At 40.5% G+C, this 19,269-nt stretch overlaps 2 protein-coding genes across 6 annotated transcripts in view; one reads left to right on the top strand and one right to left on the bottom strand.

Annotated features, from left to right (window-relative positions):
- The window catches only part of xpo1b (exportin 1 (CRM1 homolog, yeast) b), a 36,368-nt gene extending 32,009 nt beyond the window's left edge, over window positions 1-4,359 (bottom strand). Inside the window, exons 1-3 of one of the 4 annotated variants that reach the window (XM_061788953.1) lie at window positions 3,536-4,355; window positions 2,220-2,351; window positions 1,963-2,064 (exon numbers count right to left, since the gene is read on the bottom strand). In XM_061788953.1, coding sequence (XP_061644937.1) covers window positions 1,963-2,064; window positions 2,220-2,345 — 228 coding nt within the window. In that variant the 5' untranslated portion in view covers window positions 2,346-2,351; window positions 3,536-4,355. Of the gene's footprint in view, window positions 1-1,962; window positions 2,065-2,219; window positions 2,352-3,535 lie in introns of all 4 variants that reach the window. The other 3 variants (XM_061788952.1, XM_061788951.1, XM_061788954.1) reach the window with 3 other exon arrangements.
- Window positions 4,360-11,080: 6,721 nt separating this feature from the next.
- On the top strand, window positions 11,081-18,806 carry LOC133485572 (RING finger protein 122-like). Of its 2 annotated transcripts, none has more exons than XM_061789491.1 (6): window positions 11,081-11,544; window positions 14,067-14,223; window positions 15,043-15,085; window positions 15,171-15,212; window positions 16,331-16,413; window positions 17,939-18,806. In XM_061789491.1, exons 1-6 carry the CDS (start codon window positions 11,511-11,513, stop codon window positions 18,075-18,077), a joined length of 498 nt encoding a protein of 165 aa, XP_061645475.1. In that variant the 5' UTR covers window positions 11,081-11,510; the 3' UTR covers window positions 18,078-18,806. The 2 variants fall into 2 exon arrangements, with proteins under 2 accessions (XP_061645475.1, XP_061645476.1); XM_061789492.1 differs by having other exon boundaries at window positions 11,084-12,014.
- The last annotated feature ends 463 nt before the right edge of the window (window positions 18,807-19,269 follow it).

The raw sequence follows: 19,269 nt of genomic DNA on the forward strand, positions 1-19,269 counted from the left end.
ATTTTCTATGGCGTGTAGATCTGGTGACTGGCTAAGCCACCCCAGGACCTTGAAATGCTCTTACGAAGCCACTCCTTCGTTCCCCGGGGGATGTCTTTGGGATCATTGTCATGCTGAAAGACCCAGCCACGTTTCATCTTCAATGCCCTTGCTGATGGAAGGAGGTTTTCACTCAAAATCTCACGATACATGGCTCCATTCATTCTTTCCTTTACACGGATCAGTCGTCCTGGTCCCTTTACAGAAAATCAACCCCAAAGCATGATGTTTACATCCCCATGCTTCACAGTAGGTATGATGTTCTTTGGATGGAACTCAGCATTCTTTCTTCTCCAAACACGACAAGTTGAGTTTTTACCCCCAAAAAAATTATATTTTGGTTTCATCTGACATTCTCCCAATGCTCTTCTGGATCATCCAAATGCGCTCTAGCAAACTTCAGACGGGCCTGGACATGTACTGGCTTAAGCAGGGGGACATGTCTGGCACTGCAGGATTTGAGTCCCTGGCGGCGTAGTGTGTTACTGATGGTAGCCTTTGTTACTTTGGTCCCAGCTCTCTGCAGGTCATTCACTAGGTCCTCCTCGTGTGGTTCTGGGATTTTTGCTGACTGTTTTTGTGATCATTTTGACCCCACGGGGTGAGATCTTGCATGGAGCCCCAGATCGAGGGAGATTATCAGTGGTCTTGTATGTCTTCCATTTTCTCATAATTGCTCCCACAGTTGAATTCTTCACACCAAGCTGCTTACCTATTGTAGATTCAGTCTTCCAAGCCTGGTGCAGGTCTACAATTTAGTTTATGGTGTCCTTTGACAGCTCTTTGGTCTTGTGCATAGTGGAGTTTGGAGTGTGACTGTTTGAAGTTGTCGACAGGTGTCTTTCATACTGATGAGTTCAAACATGTGCCATTAATACATTTAACAAGTGGAGGACAGAGGAGACTCTTAAAGAAGTTACAGGTCTGTGAGAGCCAGAAATCTTGCTTGTTTGTAGGTGAGCAAATACTTATTTTCCACCATAATTTGCTAATATATATACTATATATATATAATAATATATATACTATATATATATAATAATATATATACTATATAATATATATACTATATATATATATATATAATATATATATTATATACAATATATATATATATATTATATATAATGTATATATTATATTATATATATATATATATAATATATAAAATATATATAATATATATATATATTATTTTTTTTATATATTTATATATATATATATATATATATATATATTAATATATATATATATATATATATATATATATTAATATATATTTATATATATATATAATATATATATATATATATTTATTTATTATTATTTTTTTAAATCAGTCAATGTAACTATGGATTTTTTTCCCCCCATTTTGTCTCTCATATGTGAGGTATACCTATGATGAAAACTACAGGCCTCTCATCTTTTTAAGCGGGTGAACTTGCACAATTGGTGGCTGACTAAATACTTTTTTGCCCCACTGTATGCGCCACCTGTCTGTCACACATTTTGAGAAGGACAATGAATATACAAAATTTATTGTTTTTACGTTTTAATTCTCAACTGTCTACTTACAGTATTTTTACACATGACAGAATGTGAAAAAGCATAATGTATGGAGTAGACTGCCTTCTCTCTCCCATTCCACTTTTGAAAATACAACAAAATGAATAGTTTTATTATACATCAAATCACTCTACTTACACTTGAATGAGTTTGACACTATTTGATTTATGTACATTTCCACTGTTCCCCTGGGGAAAATGTTTTGACCTTTCAATTAATCATAAGCCCAGTGTATCGGAGCAGATTGTGTTCGAATTCATGCTTCCACTGTACAGTACACAGTTTTTTCACCAATTTGATCTCTGGTGGCACACACCTAATTTTCCCAAAATTAAAGTATCGCTGAACACGGCTTACTTTGGTGTTCATGTTCTGTGAGAATTCCAGGATGGTGTCCACTCTTGTCCAGGCATCTGGGTGCTCTTTGAGATGCGTCAACACTTCTTGTGCCATTCTTTGCTGCAATTGAATTAATTAGTCACGACACTATAGAATCACATCAATTTACAAGAAATTGGGATACAACTTGTTCAACAAGTGTAGATATTACAACTGGAAATTGTGTAAAATATGTCATGGGAATTATCGAACATGTCATTTGAAATGTAATTTACCTGTGGTCCCACCCCATGATATAGACAGTTCACCACATTATCCAGCAGGTTGATGTCCAGTTTCTGGTTGAAGTCCAGCAGCTGCTGTGCTGCATGGTCTGCTAACATTGTCATAATTGCTGGCATAGAGCTCTGAAACAACGACAGGAAAGGAGAGGAGGGGTCATGGAAGCACAAAACTCATTCAACAGGCAAAGTCATGTGTACCATGTGTTTTGAAACCATTCCAAACAGCTGACAATGAAACAACCACATCCCTTCAACTCACCAACTGTCAACAACCAGGTAACATATCTGAAACCAATAATATTTCTTCAAATTGTCAGATTAAAAAAAAAAAAAAAAGCTCTGCAAGGAGAGACACTATGGCAGGAAACACCAACATTGCACATAGTTTCAGCAGTAAAAGTCAGCCATGTCACTAACAACTGTTTATAATTACACTCATTTCAAACATACAAAAACGATTCTTAATAGTTGTCATACATTCAATTTGATTGATAAGTAGTTAACCAAACCACGTCAGATTCACAAGTCGACGTCACTTTGTTTACAACTTGAAGAAACCAAGCTGACTCAGCCAAAGTCCAACCCCCCCCCCCCCAAAAAAAATACAAAAAACAAGTGAGCAATTAACGATTGTGTTGACAATGGCGAGCAGCAATTGTAGCCATGTCAGCATTCATTCTGCACAACTTCACACGCAGCAAGTAAAACATTAAATCGTCCGCAGGCTCAATTTTGTGAAGATGTAGAGTGTCTTAACAGTTCCCATGAGGTCCAGCAATGGCGTGGTACAACCCCTCCCACCACAGCTACACAGAACACTCATGTCTGCTGAGTGTAACGTGAAAAGAGTTTCGTTGCTTTCGGTTGCCGTTACGTCCAAATCCACATTTTGTGCTTTTAAGATGGTAGGCTGTGTACGCGGGGCACGTGACGAAGAAGAAAGCTAAGAGAGCGGCGAGCAAGTGAGTGCCTAGCAACACCAACTTGACATCCGCTTGCCGTCGCGTCCTCGAGTGATGCTAGCGAGGTGGGAGAGGCGTGGATAGAAATCACACAGCGTTGCTTTCAAACAAACACGCATGATTTCCACCTTCACTAGCTAGTGCGTGCTAGTCCCGCTCGTGGCTATTTAATGCCGCCAAGTATATTATCAATGTCCTGTAAGAGCCGTTTCGTGAGCACAATGAAAAGCTATGCAAACATGACTAAACAATACAATATCCGCTAGTTATGCCCTGCACGCGTAGAATAATACATCCAGCCTAACAGCAACTCGGCAGTTTTGCACTTCACTCCAGTTTACGTACCTATATTCCGAGGCTCTGATTGAAAAGTGTGGCGTTAGCCAAACAACGTACAAGATACAGTGAGCACTTGAGAATCACAGTTGATAAGAAAAGGTTTCCTATTTCTGCAGCGTTGACTATCTCCAGCTCAAACAGCGAGGGATGTCTGACTGGTAACAACCACTGGTGTGGATTCCAAAACTACTATCAAGGCAAAGCCAGTAAGCTGTCACTCCAAGACATTTTACCAAACAAAGCGAACCTTGAGTCACAAACCTAATAAAGTCTTTACTCTTAATAAATTTCCAGCGGGCGGTATGGAGGTCGTGTGCCTGCGCCTCCTTTCCTCTCTCAAGCAACTAACTCGCAACCGGTTGAAACCGGTTCAGACTGGGAGATTCCATCTCGGTTTAGTTTTCAGCCGATGGCGCCGCGTAAAGTTTGGACTTGAGTTCCGCCCATCGCGCGTGATGATTGGCTGCAGCTTTGGCGGAGAAATCCTGGCTCCGCTCCCATTGCACGGTGAACCTGTCAATCAATTTCAATTGGCTCAAGCGCCCACGCGACCGCTCCGCCAGGAGAGAAAAAGAGGGCAGACTCCTATGTAGAATGGATTTCTTCACGAGTCCCTGTCCGAATATCATAGTTTAAATACATCCCTCCTTGATGTTATCAAGGCTTAAAATACAAAACGCTCATTTGCGTGGGTTCTTATCCATATCACATACGCGATGAGCAGTAAAAAGTGACTCCGTTGAATATATCTATCCACTTAAGACTCGCTATTTCAGTTATTTTCAAATATAACATCATGAAAGAGCAGTGTGTGCCTCCGTCAGGTACACTGCCGGTTTGTATGATGAGATCTACTGCAAGTACCATTCATGTGCCTGTTGCTTGTAAGCTGGTAATTTTCCACCAGCCACGAGTGGGAGTGGTTACACGATCACGAACGCACGAGGTTACAAAAAAAAAAAAAAAAAAAAAAAACGACCTGGAGGAGAATTTGCTGCCAGAATATGCAACCGTAGTAACTGACAGGTGGACTTTACGTACAAATATCGTCAGTCGCAGCATAAATAGATCATGAAGTGGAACATTGCGGGATTAGCCCGTTCCGAGCCATACTGGGGCCATTGCTGTCAGCGAGGATGCAAACATGACAGCGCACCCCCCCCCCCCCTAACCCCCACCAACCCTCTGTGGTCACGTGGTCCAGCGCGCTACTTGATGGAAAAATACTGGATTTAGTGTTGAGTGGGGAGACAGTACACAACCTAGTACAAAGTCATTGACAGAGGATTTTTCAAAGGGCGTCTCGGACTTCACCCAGCAACAACGCCAACCACAATCGACGCATGTTGTCGTTGTTTTTGTTTTGTTTTGTTTTGAATCGCTTCTTTTGAAGTTTGCAAGTAAAATGGTATTTTTTTTTTTTTTTTATAAAGTCACACATATTTTTATTTATGCTGTGGCAATATTCACATGCACAATCTACACCAAAAAAAAAATACAATGCAACATGCACTGACATTCATTCAGTGGCAACGTGGTTGTCATTGTGCAAACAATTGTGAAAAGGCATCGTCAAGCATATATGCTTGCAGGTGCAGTGCTGCAGGCTTCTCTAATGCCGAAATTACGATTAGGTGCACCCTAATGGAGTGTCAAACTCCTTGCAGTGCAGGGGCCACATACAGACAAATTTGATGTCAGCTGGATGAGCTTTGTTTTCATGCAAACCAAGCCAAGTACTATGAGGAAAATCTTTACATTTCATGAACTTTCCTTTAAAAAAAAAAAAACATGAGGAACAACCTTTCTTAACAAACGTGCAATTTGCTCCAGTCTTCAGTTTATCATCTATGCATAATAACTGGTCACAGCAATTGATTATAAAGGCACAAAACGATCTGGAACTGGAAAATATATAGCATTTTGATATTAAATCAATTCCTGGAAATTTATTTTCACTTTATTATGTTCATAATATCTCTCAAAACAAACTGACCGTGAAAACTAAGTGAACATTAATTTTAAATGTAGAGTTTTAAGAAAAAAAGTGATGGCATGCCCTGCACAGTTTTACCAAGCTGTTGGCCTACATCAGAATCTTTGCAATTAACAATATTTCATAGCATATCTGTTACTATTAACCAAATTTAAGTTTGTCGTTCATGCTGTCACATTGTTTGAACCCCCTACACCGTCATTCAAATAAATTGTACACATTTAGGTTAAAAAAAAATCATTCATTCCATTCACAATGCGCCCAACTAATTGTTGTGACTGTGATTTCTTCAGTATGAGATACTTTATCAAATCAGTGCATGTGAATGATAACAAAGCGCTGTTTTTGTAAATCCATTCTGCAAGTAATTTGGATTTAAAAAAAAAAATAATAAATAATAAATAAATAAAAAGTCCAGCTGCCTTCTGACGTTGTTTCTGTTTACAAATTGTGCTCCCCTGAAAGCAAACGGGCTGGAATGTATTGTTAGACATGTGCGAAGTTCGGAGGAGAGCGAGGTCGGTGAAGGCTGGTTAAATCTTGTTTTGTCTGGTTGAAGCGTGACACTTCATTTACATATAATATTACGACACACTATGGGTGGACCTCCATGCGGGGATCAGTTCAACACTCATTTACAAAAAGATGTCGCGTCGTCATCTAAAACAACGGGTTGAATGGATGGGTTAAATAGTTTTTTATATTATTATTATTTTTGTTATTCATCTTTAGTCAGTTCATCTGTGCTCATATGCATTCGTCTCTATCTGCAGCTATGGTACAGGAAATGAAAATGATCCTGATAGTAGTAGCTGGTCATGCTGCGTCTCCAGTCCACGCGTTCAGAAAGGACAAGTTGAAAAATATCAACAAAAAGCAGCGCCATCTTCTGCTGGTTCGGCGTCTGACTCGCTGACGTTGCTTTCAAATGTGATTCTCGATCCTCCTCTGCTGGACAAGAAAAAGAGTAGCGCCGTCTATAGAAACGCAATACAGTTTCTCACATAGAATGACGTGCCTATGATCAATATACTAAATTAGTTTTGAATCTGATACAGTTTTAATTTTTTTTTATTATTCATTACTTAATTTCCTTATCGTAGTTATTTTTTTTCTAACGTTAATTGAATACGCTTTGCTGTATAGTCTTTGTCATATTTCTCATGTAATAATTTATAATGTATCTTGGAAATTTCCTTCTGGGTCTAATAAAGGTTGTGTTATCTTATGTAATGTTTTAAAATAATAACTAAATAATAGGCAGCGTGGTGAACTCCTGGTTAGCACCCCTGCCTCACAGTTCGAAGGTTCAGCGTTCGAATCCCGGCGATCCGACATTCCAGAAAAAAAACATGTCGCGATGGTTCATTGAATATTCTATTTTTTCTGTATGTGTGAATCGTTATTTGTCTATGTGCCCTGCTATTGTATACCAATCAGTCCAAGGTGTACTGGACTGATTGCAAGTTAAATAAATTTGGATAGGCTCCAGCTCACCCACTTGAAGTCCCTAGAAAAGGAAAATAAATGTATTCTAAATTTGACACACCACAGAGAAGGGTGTTGTGAAAAACCCTGCTAAATTTGATTAATTACAAAAAAATAAAATAAACAATATATAAGATGAGGCTTCAAAATCACCCAAAAACCTAACCTTTCTGTCTGCTCTGCATCTTTCCTATGCCTACATATAGCCACATGTTTAAGTACTCTTACTGGATTTTATGGTTACATTATATACGGTTTATCATAATATTTTAGTAGCCTATCAGTAGTTTAGTTTCAGGGAGTACCTCACCACAATATTGCTTGTGATCAGTAGCTCCTGAATAGAATTTGAAGAATGCCTGCATGTGTCTCAACTTTTTGGACATGGGCAAGGGCGTGTGTGTCATTTACAAAAACAACTTAATAAATCAAGTGCTCTGAGTCTTCAACTTCAAAACAGAAGTTATTTAGTTTGGCTCAAGTCTTCTGGAATATGCTAACATTTTTCATTTCCCTGAAATTTGACATGTGCTTGCTGCATTCTTTATTATGCAACCTTCGACCACAACCTTGCAATAAGATCCAGTCCTAGATTCAGACTTTAAAAAATGTGGTCAACTGTAATAAACAAACGTGCAAAACATCAACAAAAGATGACTTTGCACAACCATTTACATCATTTTTTCCCATTTTGTTTGTATTTTGCAAATGCCCATAAATAAACATTCTATTTCCATGTTAAAATTAATCAATCAGCAGCACCTCTACTTTGAGCTGCTCCTCGATGACCGAGCTTCTCACCTTATCTCTAAGGGAGGGCGAAACTCATTTTGGACGCTTGTATCCTGGATCTTGTTCTTTCGGGCATGACGCACAGCTTGTGACCACAGGTGATGGTAGCAACATCGATCAACCGATAAATTTAGAGCTTCGCCTTTCTGCTTAGCTCCTTCACCACAACCGACCGATACAAAGTCCGCATCACTGCAGACGCTGCACCGATCTGCCTGTCGATCTCCCGTTCCATTCTTCCCTCACTCGTGAACAAGACCCCAAGATACTTGAACTCCTCCACTTGGGGCAGGATCTCATCCCCGACCTGAAGAGGGCACCCCACTCTGATCCGACCATGGTGTCAGATTTCATCTCAACCGCTTCAAACTTGGCTGCGAACCTCTCCAGTAAGAGTTGGAGATCACGGCTTGATGAAGCCAACAGAACCACATCATCTGCAAAAAGCAGGGATGCAATACTGAGGGTACCAAACCGGACCCCCTCTATCCCTCGGCTATGCCTAGAAATTCTGTCCATAAAGGTTATGAACAGAATCGGTAACAAAGGGCAGCCTTGGCGGAGTCCAACCCTCATCAGAAACAAATCCGACTTACTGCCGACAATGCGGACCAAACTCTGACACCAGTCGTACAGGGACCAAACAGCTCGTATCAGGGGTTCCGGTACCCCATACTCCTGAAGCACCCCCCACAAGACTCCCAGAGTGACACGGTTGAACGCCTTCTTCAAGTCCACAAAACATGTAGACTGGTTGGGGGAACTCTCATGCACACTCAAGTACCCTGCCAAGGATGTAGAGCCGGTCCACTGTTCCACAGCCAGGACGAAAACCACACTGCTCCTCCTGAATCTGAGATTCGACTTCCCGATGGACCCTCCTCTCCAGGACCCCTAAATAGACCTTACCAGGGAGTGTCCCCCGCCTCCCCCAGAACGTGAGCAAAGTTCTGTCGGAGGTGGGAGTTGAAAAACCTTCTGACAGACGTTCCCAGCAAACCCTCACAATTCGTTTGGGCCTGCTAGGTCACATAAGCATCTTCCCCCACCATGGGAGCCAACACACCACCAGGTGGTGAGCCGTTGACAGCTCCGCCCCTCTCTTCACCGGGGTGTCGAAGACATGTGGCCATAAGTCGGAGGACACGACCACAACGTCGATCATCGAACTGCGGCCTAGGGTGTCCTGGTGCCAAGTGCACATATGTACACACTTATGCCAGAACATGGTGTTCGTTATGGACAATCCGTGATCAGCGCAGAAGTCCAATAACACAACACCACTCGGGTTCTGATCGGAGGGGGCGGGGTGGGGGGGGGGGGTGTAGTTCCTCCCAATCACCCCTTCCAGGTCTCACTGTCATTGCCCACGTGAGCATTGAAGTCCCCCAGCAGAACGATGGAGTCCCCAGCGGGAGCGCTCTCCAACACCCACTCCAAGGACTCCAAAAAGGGTGGGTACTCTGAACTGCTGTTTGGTGCATAGGGACAAACAACAGTCAGGACCCGTCCCCGCACTTGTAGGCGGAGGGAGGCTACCCTATCGTCCACCTGGGTGAACCCGAATATGCAGGCGCCGAGTATACCCACACCTGCTCGGCGCCTCTCATCATGGGCAACTCCAGAGTGGAAGAGAGTCCAACCCCTCTTGAGAGGACTGGTACCAGAGCCCAAGCTGTGTGTGGAGGTGAGGCCGACTATAGCTAGTTGGAACTTCTCAACCTGACACATCAGCTCGGGCTCCTTCCTTGCCAGAGAGGTTCCACGTCCCTAGAGCCAGCTTCTGTAGCCGGGGATCGGATCGCCAAGGTTCCCGCCTTCGACCCCCGCCCAGCTCACACTGCACCCGACCCCCATGGCCCCTATGGTGGTGAGACCATGGGAAGGGGAACCCACGTTACCCTTTCGGGCTGTGCCCTACTGGGCTCCATGGATGCAGTCCCGGCCACCAGGCACTCACATATAATATAATATAATATAATATAATATAATATAATATAATATAATATAATATAATATAATATAATATAATATAATATAATATAATATAATATAATATAATATAATATAATATAATATAATATAATATAATATAATATAATATAATATAACACCCCGTGACCCTAGTGAGGATAACCGGTAAAAAAAATGGATGGATGGATGGATAATATAGCACATCTGCCTCACAGTTCTGAGGACCCGGGTTCAAATCCGCCCTCACTTGTGTGGAGTTTGCATGTTCTCCCCGTGCCTGCATGGATTTTCTACATTCCAAATACATGCATGGTAGGTTAATTAACAACTCTAAATTGCCCATAGGTGTACATGTGAGTGTTAAAGATTGTTTGTCTAAATGTGCACTGCAATTGGCTGGCGACCAGTTCTGGGTGTACCCTGCCTGTTGCCCAGAATTAGCTGAGTTACAGTTGGTGCCAGCATGCCTGCGACCCTAGTGAGGATAAGCGCTATGGAAAATTAATGGATGGATGAATAATATAATATAATATTGCACTTTAAAATGAAATCAACTTATGAAGACCTATCCATTATTACCATTACAGTTTCTATATGAGCGTTATAATTCTCAAAATTATCCTTAGGCCTGACCACAATGTCTTTTGTATTTTTTTACTTTCAAATTTATACTGTGTATTGTAGGATCTCTACCGGGCCGATTTTGGCCCACTGGCCGTATTTCTTGTGATTTAAAGCAACCCACCCCACCCCCCACCCCACGCACACACACAAAGAAAAATATTTTGCATTTGTGGTAGAAAACCATGATGTTGGTACCAGTGCACTACTCTTTGGACTATACATTTTTTTTAACTTCATAAAGTTCACTCTTACCTTAGCCTTAGCTCAATGGATGAAAGTATTATTTAACTGAAGCGGTTATTCAATTGACCCACTTAGGGATCAGTCGTTACACACCTAAATTAGGCATGATTTTTTTTCTTCTTGGAATGTGCCATAAAAAGTCGTTAAACCAGATAGTACTGCTCAAAGAATTTAATGCCCGACTACCTTCAATGGCCTACTGTTTTTAGTCCCATGAGTAATGATCATTGCCATTTTCCAGAGTTGTTGAAAGATTTGATTAATGATTAATAATATTCAAAGAAATCACTAGAGCATGTTATGCCTCAACATCTGTCTTCTTAAATGTTGCTCAATAATAGCTTGCAGCTGCGAAGGAAGAAGAAGGAAGTGGGGGAGTTGGAAGGAAACCCCCAAAAGGGGTGGCAGGCAGGCGTGGAGACAGGGAGAGAAGGAGGGAGCAGGAAGGAGGGGGCAGTGAAAGCAGAGCTGTGATGTAGACAGCGAATCACATGAGCATGGATCTGTTTACAAACTGAGAGCTCCATATACATGAAGTAAAGAAGAGAGACAAGGACAAGGAAAAAAACGAGGGATCGAAGCCTGCGTGTGAAGAATTTTGTTGTGTCACACAGCCTCCTTTGTGTTGTGCCTTCACAGCAGGAATGCAGGTGAAGAGATGAAGAGCTGCTTTCCACAAGAACACCGAGGCTGCTTGCTTGGCTGGCTGTGTTGCTGCCATCCACGTCCCTTCCCTTTGTATCTCCATAATTGGCCACGGCAGGTTTCCACAGCCAGAGAGGGAAAAAGCGACGTGGATATCTAAAACAGGAGAGAAGAAGGGAAAGAAGAGCCGAAAGAAGGGAGGGAGAGAGCCTTGTGACAATGTTTTGTAGTGGAAAACGAAGCAAAAAGACAGGTACTGCTCATTAAAAGCTTCAAGCACTCTGCTGTATGGGAATCAAAGTATTCTTATTCAGATATTATTATCATTTTTTCCCACATGGCTTCAACCTTAAAGACTAGTTTTTAATGTGAAGCAGGACAAAGACATTTAACAATTGCAGTTTCATCCTATTGGAATTAAGGAGGATGTTTGGGCCACATTTTTGGCTGAATTATCTCTGACGGAGTAAGTGGAGTACAAATAAGCAGCTGTTTATTCCGATGACTGAGAAACTGGCTGCCTCCTGACTACAAGATTTCAACTCTTTGTACATGCCAATTTTATGTGGATAAATTACTGTAAAAAGTGAAAGCTGCAACTTGTTTTCCCCTGAAACAATCAACCTTTTGGGGAATTACATTGGTCACTTGTCAAAAGAATTTTCTGACCTTGACATCTCTACCATCTATAACATTTGATGCAACCTTTCCAGTGGTGTAACGGTGAGTTTTTCTTTTCTTATTTCAAACTTTGCTCAGTGGTTATTGCAAAGCAGTTTATTATGTTGCAATTCTGTGGCAAATGTAACACGTTCACCTATTTTCAGTGAAGAGCATGTTTGAACGACTAAATGTTTAAAATAAATGCAACCAGTCTTTGAACTTTCAGGAGTCATTGTTCAACATCTAAGAGAGCACCCTATTCATTGTGACGCATGGACAAGACAAGTAGGGCGAAGTATCAATTTGGTTCCTTCCATCCATTCTCAATACCGCTTCTCCTGTTCAGGGTCACGGGGCAATTTGGTTCTAATTTTGAAATCAGATAGAGGATATAAAATCGGTTTATTCCTTAGGTACTTCTGAAAAAGATGTCCTTAAAATCTGTAGCATTGTTACACAACGGGCGGCACGGTCGACGACTGGTTAGCACATCTGCCTCACAGTTCTGAAGACCCGGGTTCAAATCCGGCCTCGCCTGTGTGGAGTTTCTTTGTTCTCCCCTTTCCTGAGTGGGTTTTCTCTGCGTACTTCGGTTTCCTACCACATCCCCAAACACATGCGTGGTAGGTTAATTGAAGACTTTAAATCGCCCGTAGGTGGGAATGTGAGTGGGAATGGTGCTTTGTTCATATGTGCCCTGCGATTGGCTGACGACCAGTTGCCCAGAGTCAGCTGGGATAGGCTCCATTATACCCACAACCCTAGTGTGGTGGTGATATATATATATATATATATATATATATATATATATATATATATATTTAATGCCTGAGGTTATACCGTTGTATCAAAATTGTGGGAAGATACTTGCAAAGACTCAGTGAAAATGTAAAGAATTCATTGAAAATTTTACTACACAAATGTGCTTAACTTTTCTTTGATTGGGTCCTACTGGGTTGGCATGGTAGTTAGTGGTTAGCACATCTGCCTCAAAGTAGACAGGCCTTCATCTGTGGAGTTTGCTTGTTCTTCCCGTGTTTGCGTGGGCTTCCTCCCATATTCCCAAAAACATGCATGCAAAATGGATGGATGGATGTTTTTATATGTGCCCTGTGGTGGCTGGCAAGCAGTCCCTTTCTCTTTCCTGAAGTCAGCTGGGATAGGCAGCAGCTCACCTATGACTCTGTTGAGGACAAACGGTAAAGAGAATGGATGGATGCTTGGGTCCCACCGATGGCCAAAGGAGAAATATGATGACGACCATAGAACTTGAAATCAAACTTAATGGTAGAATAGCAACAAAGGTAGTGCACACCTCTCTGCGCAGTACCGATAACAATTCTAATCAAAGAACAAATTTGACTTGAATCCTCTTCCCCTCACTGTGCAAGTTTCTAACAGCATAATATGGACTGTTTGTCTCTGGACTGGATAAAACATACCTCACTGAAGGACTTTTTCATGCCACTACGTATGCATATATATATATATATATATATATATATATATATATATATATATATATATATATATATATATATATATAATATTTCACTTAAAAATGAAATCTACGTATGAAGATGTATGAATTATTACCTTTCCATTTTCTACAGGATCGTAATAATTCTCAAAATTATTCTTTGTCTTCACCACCACACTGTATGTTTTTTACTTTTCAATTTATACTGTGCGCCACATTGTATCCTCTAGCGGGCTGGTTTTGACCCGCTGTCTGTATGTTTGGTTCTTTAATGAACCCCCCCCCCCCACCCCCCCACACACACACATGCACACACACACGGTACCAGTGCACTGCTCTCTGGACTATGCTTTTTTAAAGTTAACTTCATGAAGTTAATTAGTAAATTACCCTTGGCTCAACGGGTCAAACTATTGTTGAATTGAAGTGGCCTTTTTTTTTTTCAGTGGGTGGCTGCTATTGCCCTGTTATTGCACAACAAAAATGCTGAACTTTTGATTTATGTCCTGAAGCAGACTTTGTATGAGAATATATTGAAAATAGTACTGCCTTTTTTAATGCTGTTTTCAGATATATTTTTTTATTATTTTAATTATTTTGGATGCTTTTTGTCTTTCCCGCCATCTTTTCAGGGTGTCGGTGTGACCTTGCATTGCAGAACTCGGACCCCTCCTGCAAGATGACGTCTGAAGAGCTCTTTTACTTGCCACTCAACGTCTACATCATCATTCTGGGCATCGGCCTTTTTATCCTAATGCTCAGCCTCATTTTCTGCTGCTACCTGTTCAGGTATGTATGTGATAGTAGACAAGACTCACACAGAACTTGCAATTGCTATCAGTCATACTGAAGTACCCAGTGAAAAACAATTAAACTGCATTATAGGTCAGATTGTCCACCAAATATAACAACCAAGTATGTATTACTGTTAGATGACAATGTTTTAAAATTTAACATCTACTCATCTTATTCCGTTCAGGGTGATATGGTTGGAGCCTATCGCACCCAATTTTAGAATTTGGATACGACCAGGACTAATCTCCTGGCAGTCACAGGACAGACAACCAATCACATGCACTTTGACTGTTGTTTTACAAATGACAAAATGAAGACAGCCTCAAAGAATTACTGTGTGATTCCTTCTGATTTTGGTTTGTGTCAAAATAAAAGTTACCACTCGTCAAGAAGTTTGTGACCAACCAAATATATTGAAAAACCTGTAAAGCACTAGTACACAGGGTTTTATTATGTAATTTTCCAAACCCAGGCCTAAGTAACATAAGACGAGAGTTTATTTGCATTCTGAACCCAAAAATATCTAACACCAAATATACACTTCTCACATCTGCTCTGACTGATTTTTTTTTTTTTTCAATCAAAGTTGTCACACCGGGTAAACTTGGATGGACTAGTTCTAACATGAATTGGCCATTGTGTGAATTCCAAGACTGGTTGAAGGACTATCAGTGCTGATTCATAAGGCATGTCTAGACATGCTGGGATAATAACCGATATCCATCCCCAGAGTACCTCTTATGTAATTTTCATGGCTCTGGGTTACTACATCGGCCTTCAACTGCATTAAAAATTTCTTTTTTTTTTTTACAGACTCAGGCGACAAGGTGCAAGAGAACACTATGGCTATAATGAGGTAACACAATAATAGAAGTGTACTAAATCATACTATATATTATTAGTAATGTATAAAGAATGCATTTTGACATGTTTGCCAACAGGTTGTTCTAAAAGGAGCAGGGAAGAAACTGAGCCTTCTTGGGGTAAGTTCAGTATAGGGTGAACGGGTACCAGCTTAAATCCACATGGTCAGTTTCAGAACAAAATTTAGCAGCGTACTCTCATAAAATTTGGATGCAGTCTACAATCGATTCTGTGATGCTTTTCGGCTTCCAGGTTTTCTAAATGTTTCCATGATTATATGATGTAAAGTTAATTAATTGATTACAGGTTCGAACTAGCCCCACGATGAAAGCTGTGTCAATTGTAACATTTATCTTACTGGTATAAAGAGAAGTTAAGTGCTGTATAACAAAATATGAAAACAAATATAAAACTAGGAAAAACTACTCATCTTTGGGAATCAAGAGTAACATGATTGTGTTGTGTAGAGTGATACTGTTACCATTTGGCATTTTAAAGGTACAGTATCATTACACTGAATAAGCCTGGCCGGCATCTACAAGAACATGCATCATGAGCTTTGTGATTACTGTACTTTGTCAGTATGTACATCAGAGAAATTCATTCTCAAAATGATTGCAAAATATAAAAGGTACATATGTTCAGCACTGTACATTCTGTCTTGTCAGGTCATTTTCATATTACTCATTAGTCATTATTCTTTTGGCTACATGCAATTTAAGTTAGCATTAACTGGATAAAAAATCATTTTGCATGCCATTGATATTTAAATAATCATACTGTATTGCACATATTGAACCAAGCAGCCAGGTGTGTTCAAATGTTGCAATAAATTCCGTTTCTATGGTTGTTACAATTTTATCAACACATTATTCCACTTTGTCTTCACCGGTACTTGGTGGTAGCATCACAAAATAGAAACACACACATTTAGCGTGAATCCATTAGCTTCTCAGTGAGCTGAAGTCTCATGAGATGTTCTGACATCTCGTGTGATGTCACACACAATGACTGTTCAACTTCCATGCGTGTTTGACTTTGGAAACATATTTTTCTTGAGGGTCCCCCTCTATCTTAACTTTAATATTACCAAGTGTGTGTAACATAAAGTTGTCACTACTCTCAGCCTGCATAAACTTGTGATTGCTGCGATAAAGTGGATCTAATATTCACGCTAAGTATGATTCCATACAATAAGTAAAATCTGATTTTATAATGGATTATTTTCCCCTTGCAGCAAACATGCGCGGTGTGTTTAGAAGAGTTTCGCAGCCGGGATGAGCTTGGAGTGTGCCCATGTTCCCATGCTTTTCATAAGAAGTAAGTTCTCTAATTCTTAAGCATTGGAACTTGATGCAAACACAGAGATGCACAAGCATTACCCTACAAATTCACCTTCAAACCTTTACAACTGACATGCAAAAAAAACCTGACGAACCTGTCCATTGAAATAACAGTAAACATTTCACTGTATGGTGGACCTTTGCTTTCAAGTTTGGAAGCAGAGAGAGGCTCGGCCATTTTGTCAGGGTGCGCTGCAGACAAATGAGCAAATTCCTGACAGTGCGACTTCCTCGCATGTTTGAACAAGCACATGATTCTTACAAGTGCAACCTTATTTTGCCTTGTGATGTAGCACAGCATTGAGAACATAACTTTTTTTCTAGATTAACATTGAGAATGTCCTTTTATAGACTGTAGACCCTGTCATTGCGCCAATCAGGAGTGGTAAAACCAGTGGTGGCTGGTCAAGAGAGGGCGCTTGGGCGCCGCTCCACCACTCAGATGAGTCACCTTGAATCAGACAAAAATTCTATAATGATAATTAAATTTTAAAATACAAATATGTCAAAATATCCTGGATGTATATATATTTTTAAATGAGCAGGATAAATACCATATGTAGTTAATGATGAGTAAAATTTTGTGACAGGCGGCACGGTGGGCGACTGGTTAGCACATCTGCCTTACAGTTGTTAGGACCCGGGTTCAAATCTGGTCTTCCCTGTGTGGAATTTGTATGTTCTCCCTGTGCTTGTGTGGGTTTTCTCTGGGTACTCCAGTTTCCTCCCACATTCCAAAAACATGCATGGTAGGTTCATTGAAGACTCTAAATTGTCCGTAGGTGTGAATGTGAGTGTGAATTGTTGCTTATCTATATGTGCCATGTGATTGGCTGGCTACCAGTTCAGGGTGTACTCCACCTCTCGCCCAAAGTCAGCTGGGATAGCCACCAGTGCACCGCGATCTTAGCGAGGATAAGGGGCTCAGAAAATGGATGGATGAATGATTTTGTGACATATTTCCGGCCGGTGGGTCTACAAATCTTTGACCTTTGACTCTCGTTAAAGGTTTGACATGCTCAGTAGCGCCTCTTCAATGCAATAAATAGGACTAAGATGGGGCGCTACATTCCAGGGCCCCGAGCTGAGCGACTTGTCAATCAGCGACAGCCGGATGTGATGTCGGGTCCGTAGTTGAGGGGCCGTTGAATGTAAATACAACTCTCGATCGAAACGTCGTACTTAGGTAGTTGAGACTATTGGAAAATGAAGCAGATATTAAGTAATTCAGTGAAGGCACGTGAGACAAGAACGTATCAGCAGAATAGCAGAACCTCAATGTGAAAGCGCAGATACACACACACGTACACATGCATATATATATATATATAATATATATATATATATATATATATATATGTCTGTGTGTATGTCTTACGTATTGTATATCTTAGACATACACACAAACATACACATACGCAACCTTCAGTTTAATAGCATTTTATTACCCGTTGAAATGGCAAAATAAAGGTTTTTCATGAGCTGTTGTCTGTTTTTCTCAGGTGTCTACTGAAATGGTTAGAGATCCGTAGTGTCTGCCCCATGTGCAACAAGCCAATATGTCGCCTCCAGCCTGGGCCTTCACAAGCTGCCGAGCAGCCACAGGGACTCCTGGAGGTCCGCGAGGGACCGCAAATATGAATGGCACAACCTGTCATCTCCAGTAGATCCACACGTGTTACTTCAACCATCCAACAGACTAGTACAGTAACATTTTTATAAGACAAATCTTATGGCAGAAGGACTTACTCGAATGTGAGTGTCCTCTTTCATAACTGTTAAATAACTGTTTATAAATGTGGAGTAAAAACATTGTACAAAAGGCATTTTCTTCAAACTTTCAGAGAAACTGTGGCATTTTTCTAAATGTTAGATAGGCTACATACCCTGAAGACGACAGTACTCTACTACTCTCACTGACTGCCTGATATGCTTTTCTAAAACAGCTATGCCACAGTCACATTAAGGTCACTGGGCACATCACACATTTGTGCGATACCTTATCTCTTGAATTTGTGGGGCACAGAAGCCAAATAAAAAGTTCTTGTCCAATCACATAATTGTACAATACTTGTACAATGTATATTGGAAAAACGGACCTAAGTGCATAATTGTACAATACTTGTACAATGTATATTGGAAAAACTGACCTTTATGGTGAACCTAAGCTCATGTGGATGAAAAATGTGCAACTACAACCTTTTTCTTATTTAAAAATTTGGGGAAGATGTTCAGTTCAGAATGAGCTAATCACATTAAATCTCATGTTAAACACTAGTCAGTACACACCTGAACAGGATAAGCGGTATCAAATGTATGTATGTATGTATGTATGTATGTATAGTGCAAATTAAAATTACTGGTAATGGATGGCTTTGGTTTTTTGGAGAAAAAACAATACATGCAATCTATAGTGGTTAGCACATCTGACACAGTTCTGAGATTCAGGATTTGAATTTCTGCTCGTAATCCTGTGTGGAGTTTGGGCAAGGTGCAACTTTCAATAGGTATCGCTCACATCTATGATGCAGTGAATAGTGGGGCTAATATGTATAAGAACCACCACTACAACAGGTTTCTCTGCCAATGACATGATCAGTCTTAGTACAGATGAAGCATGCATCACCACCTCTGGTTGGACTCTGGCTATATTCTTAAAATGGTAGTCAGTACACACCTGAAGAGGAGAAGCAGTATCAAATGTATGTACAGTATGTATGGATGTATCTATAGTGCAGATTAAATAAATGTCAATTCTTGATGTGTGGAATAAAATTAAACTCAGAGTCAAAAATGACGTCCAGGTTCTTTATATTATATAGATTTATGTTTA

The sequence above is a fragment of the Phyllopteryx taeniolatus genome, chromosome 11, assembly GCF_024500385.1.
Source record: "Phyllopteryx taeniolatus isolate TA_2022b chromosome 11, UOR_Ptae_1.2, whole genome shotgun sequence".
In the NCBI taxonomy this organism is placed as follows: domain Eukaryota; kingdom Metazoa; phylum Chordata; class Actinopteri; order Syngnathiformes; family Syngnathidae; genus Phyllopteryx; species Phyllopteryx taeniolatus.

Bases quoted from the DNA above. Each gene is read 5' to 3' on its own strand.
- LOC133485572 (XM_061789491.1), top strand. From the start codon at position 11,511: ATGTTTTGTAGTGGAAAACGAAGCAAAAAGACAG. The intron at 15,086-15,170 runs GTAACACAATAA...GTTTGCCAACAG, and splicing joins AACACTATGGCTATAATGAG to GTTGTTCTAAAAGGAGCAGG. The intron at 15,213-16,330 runs GTAAGTTCAGTA...TTCCCCTTGCAG, and splicing joins AGAAACTGAGCCTTCTTGGG to CAAACATGCGCGGTGTGTTT.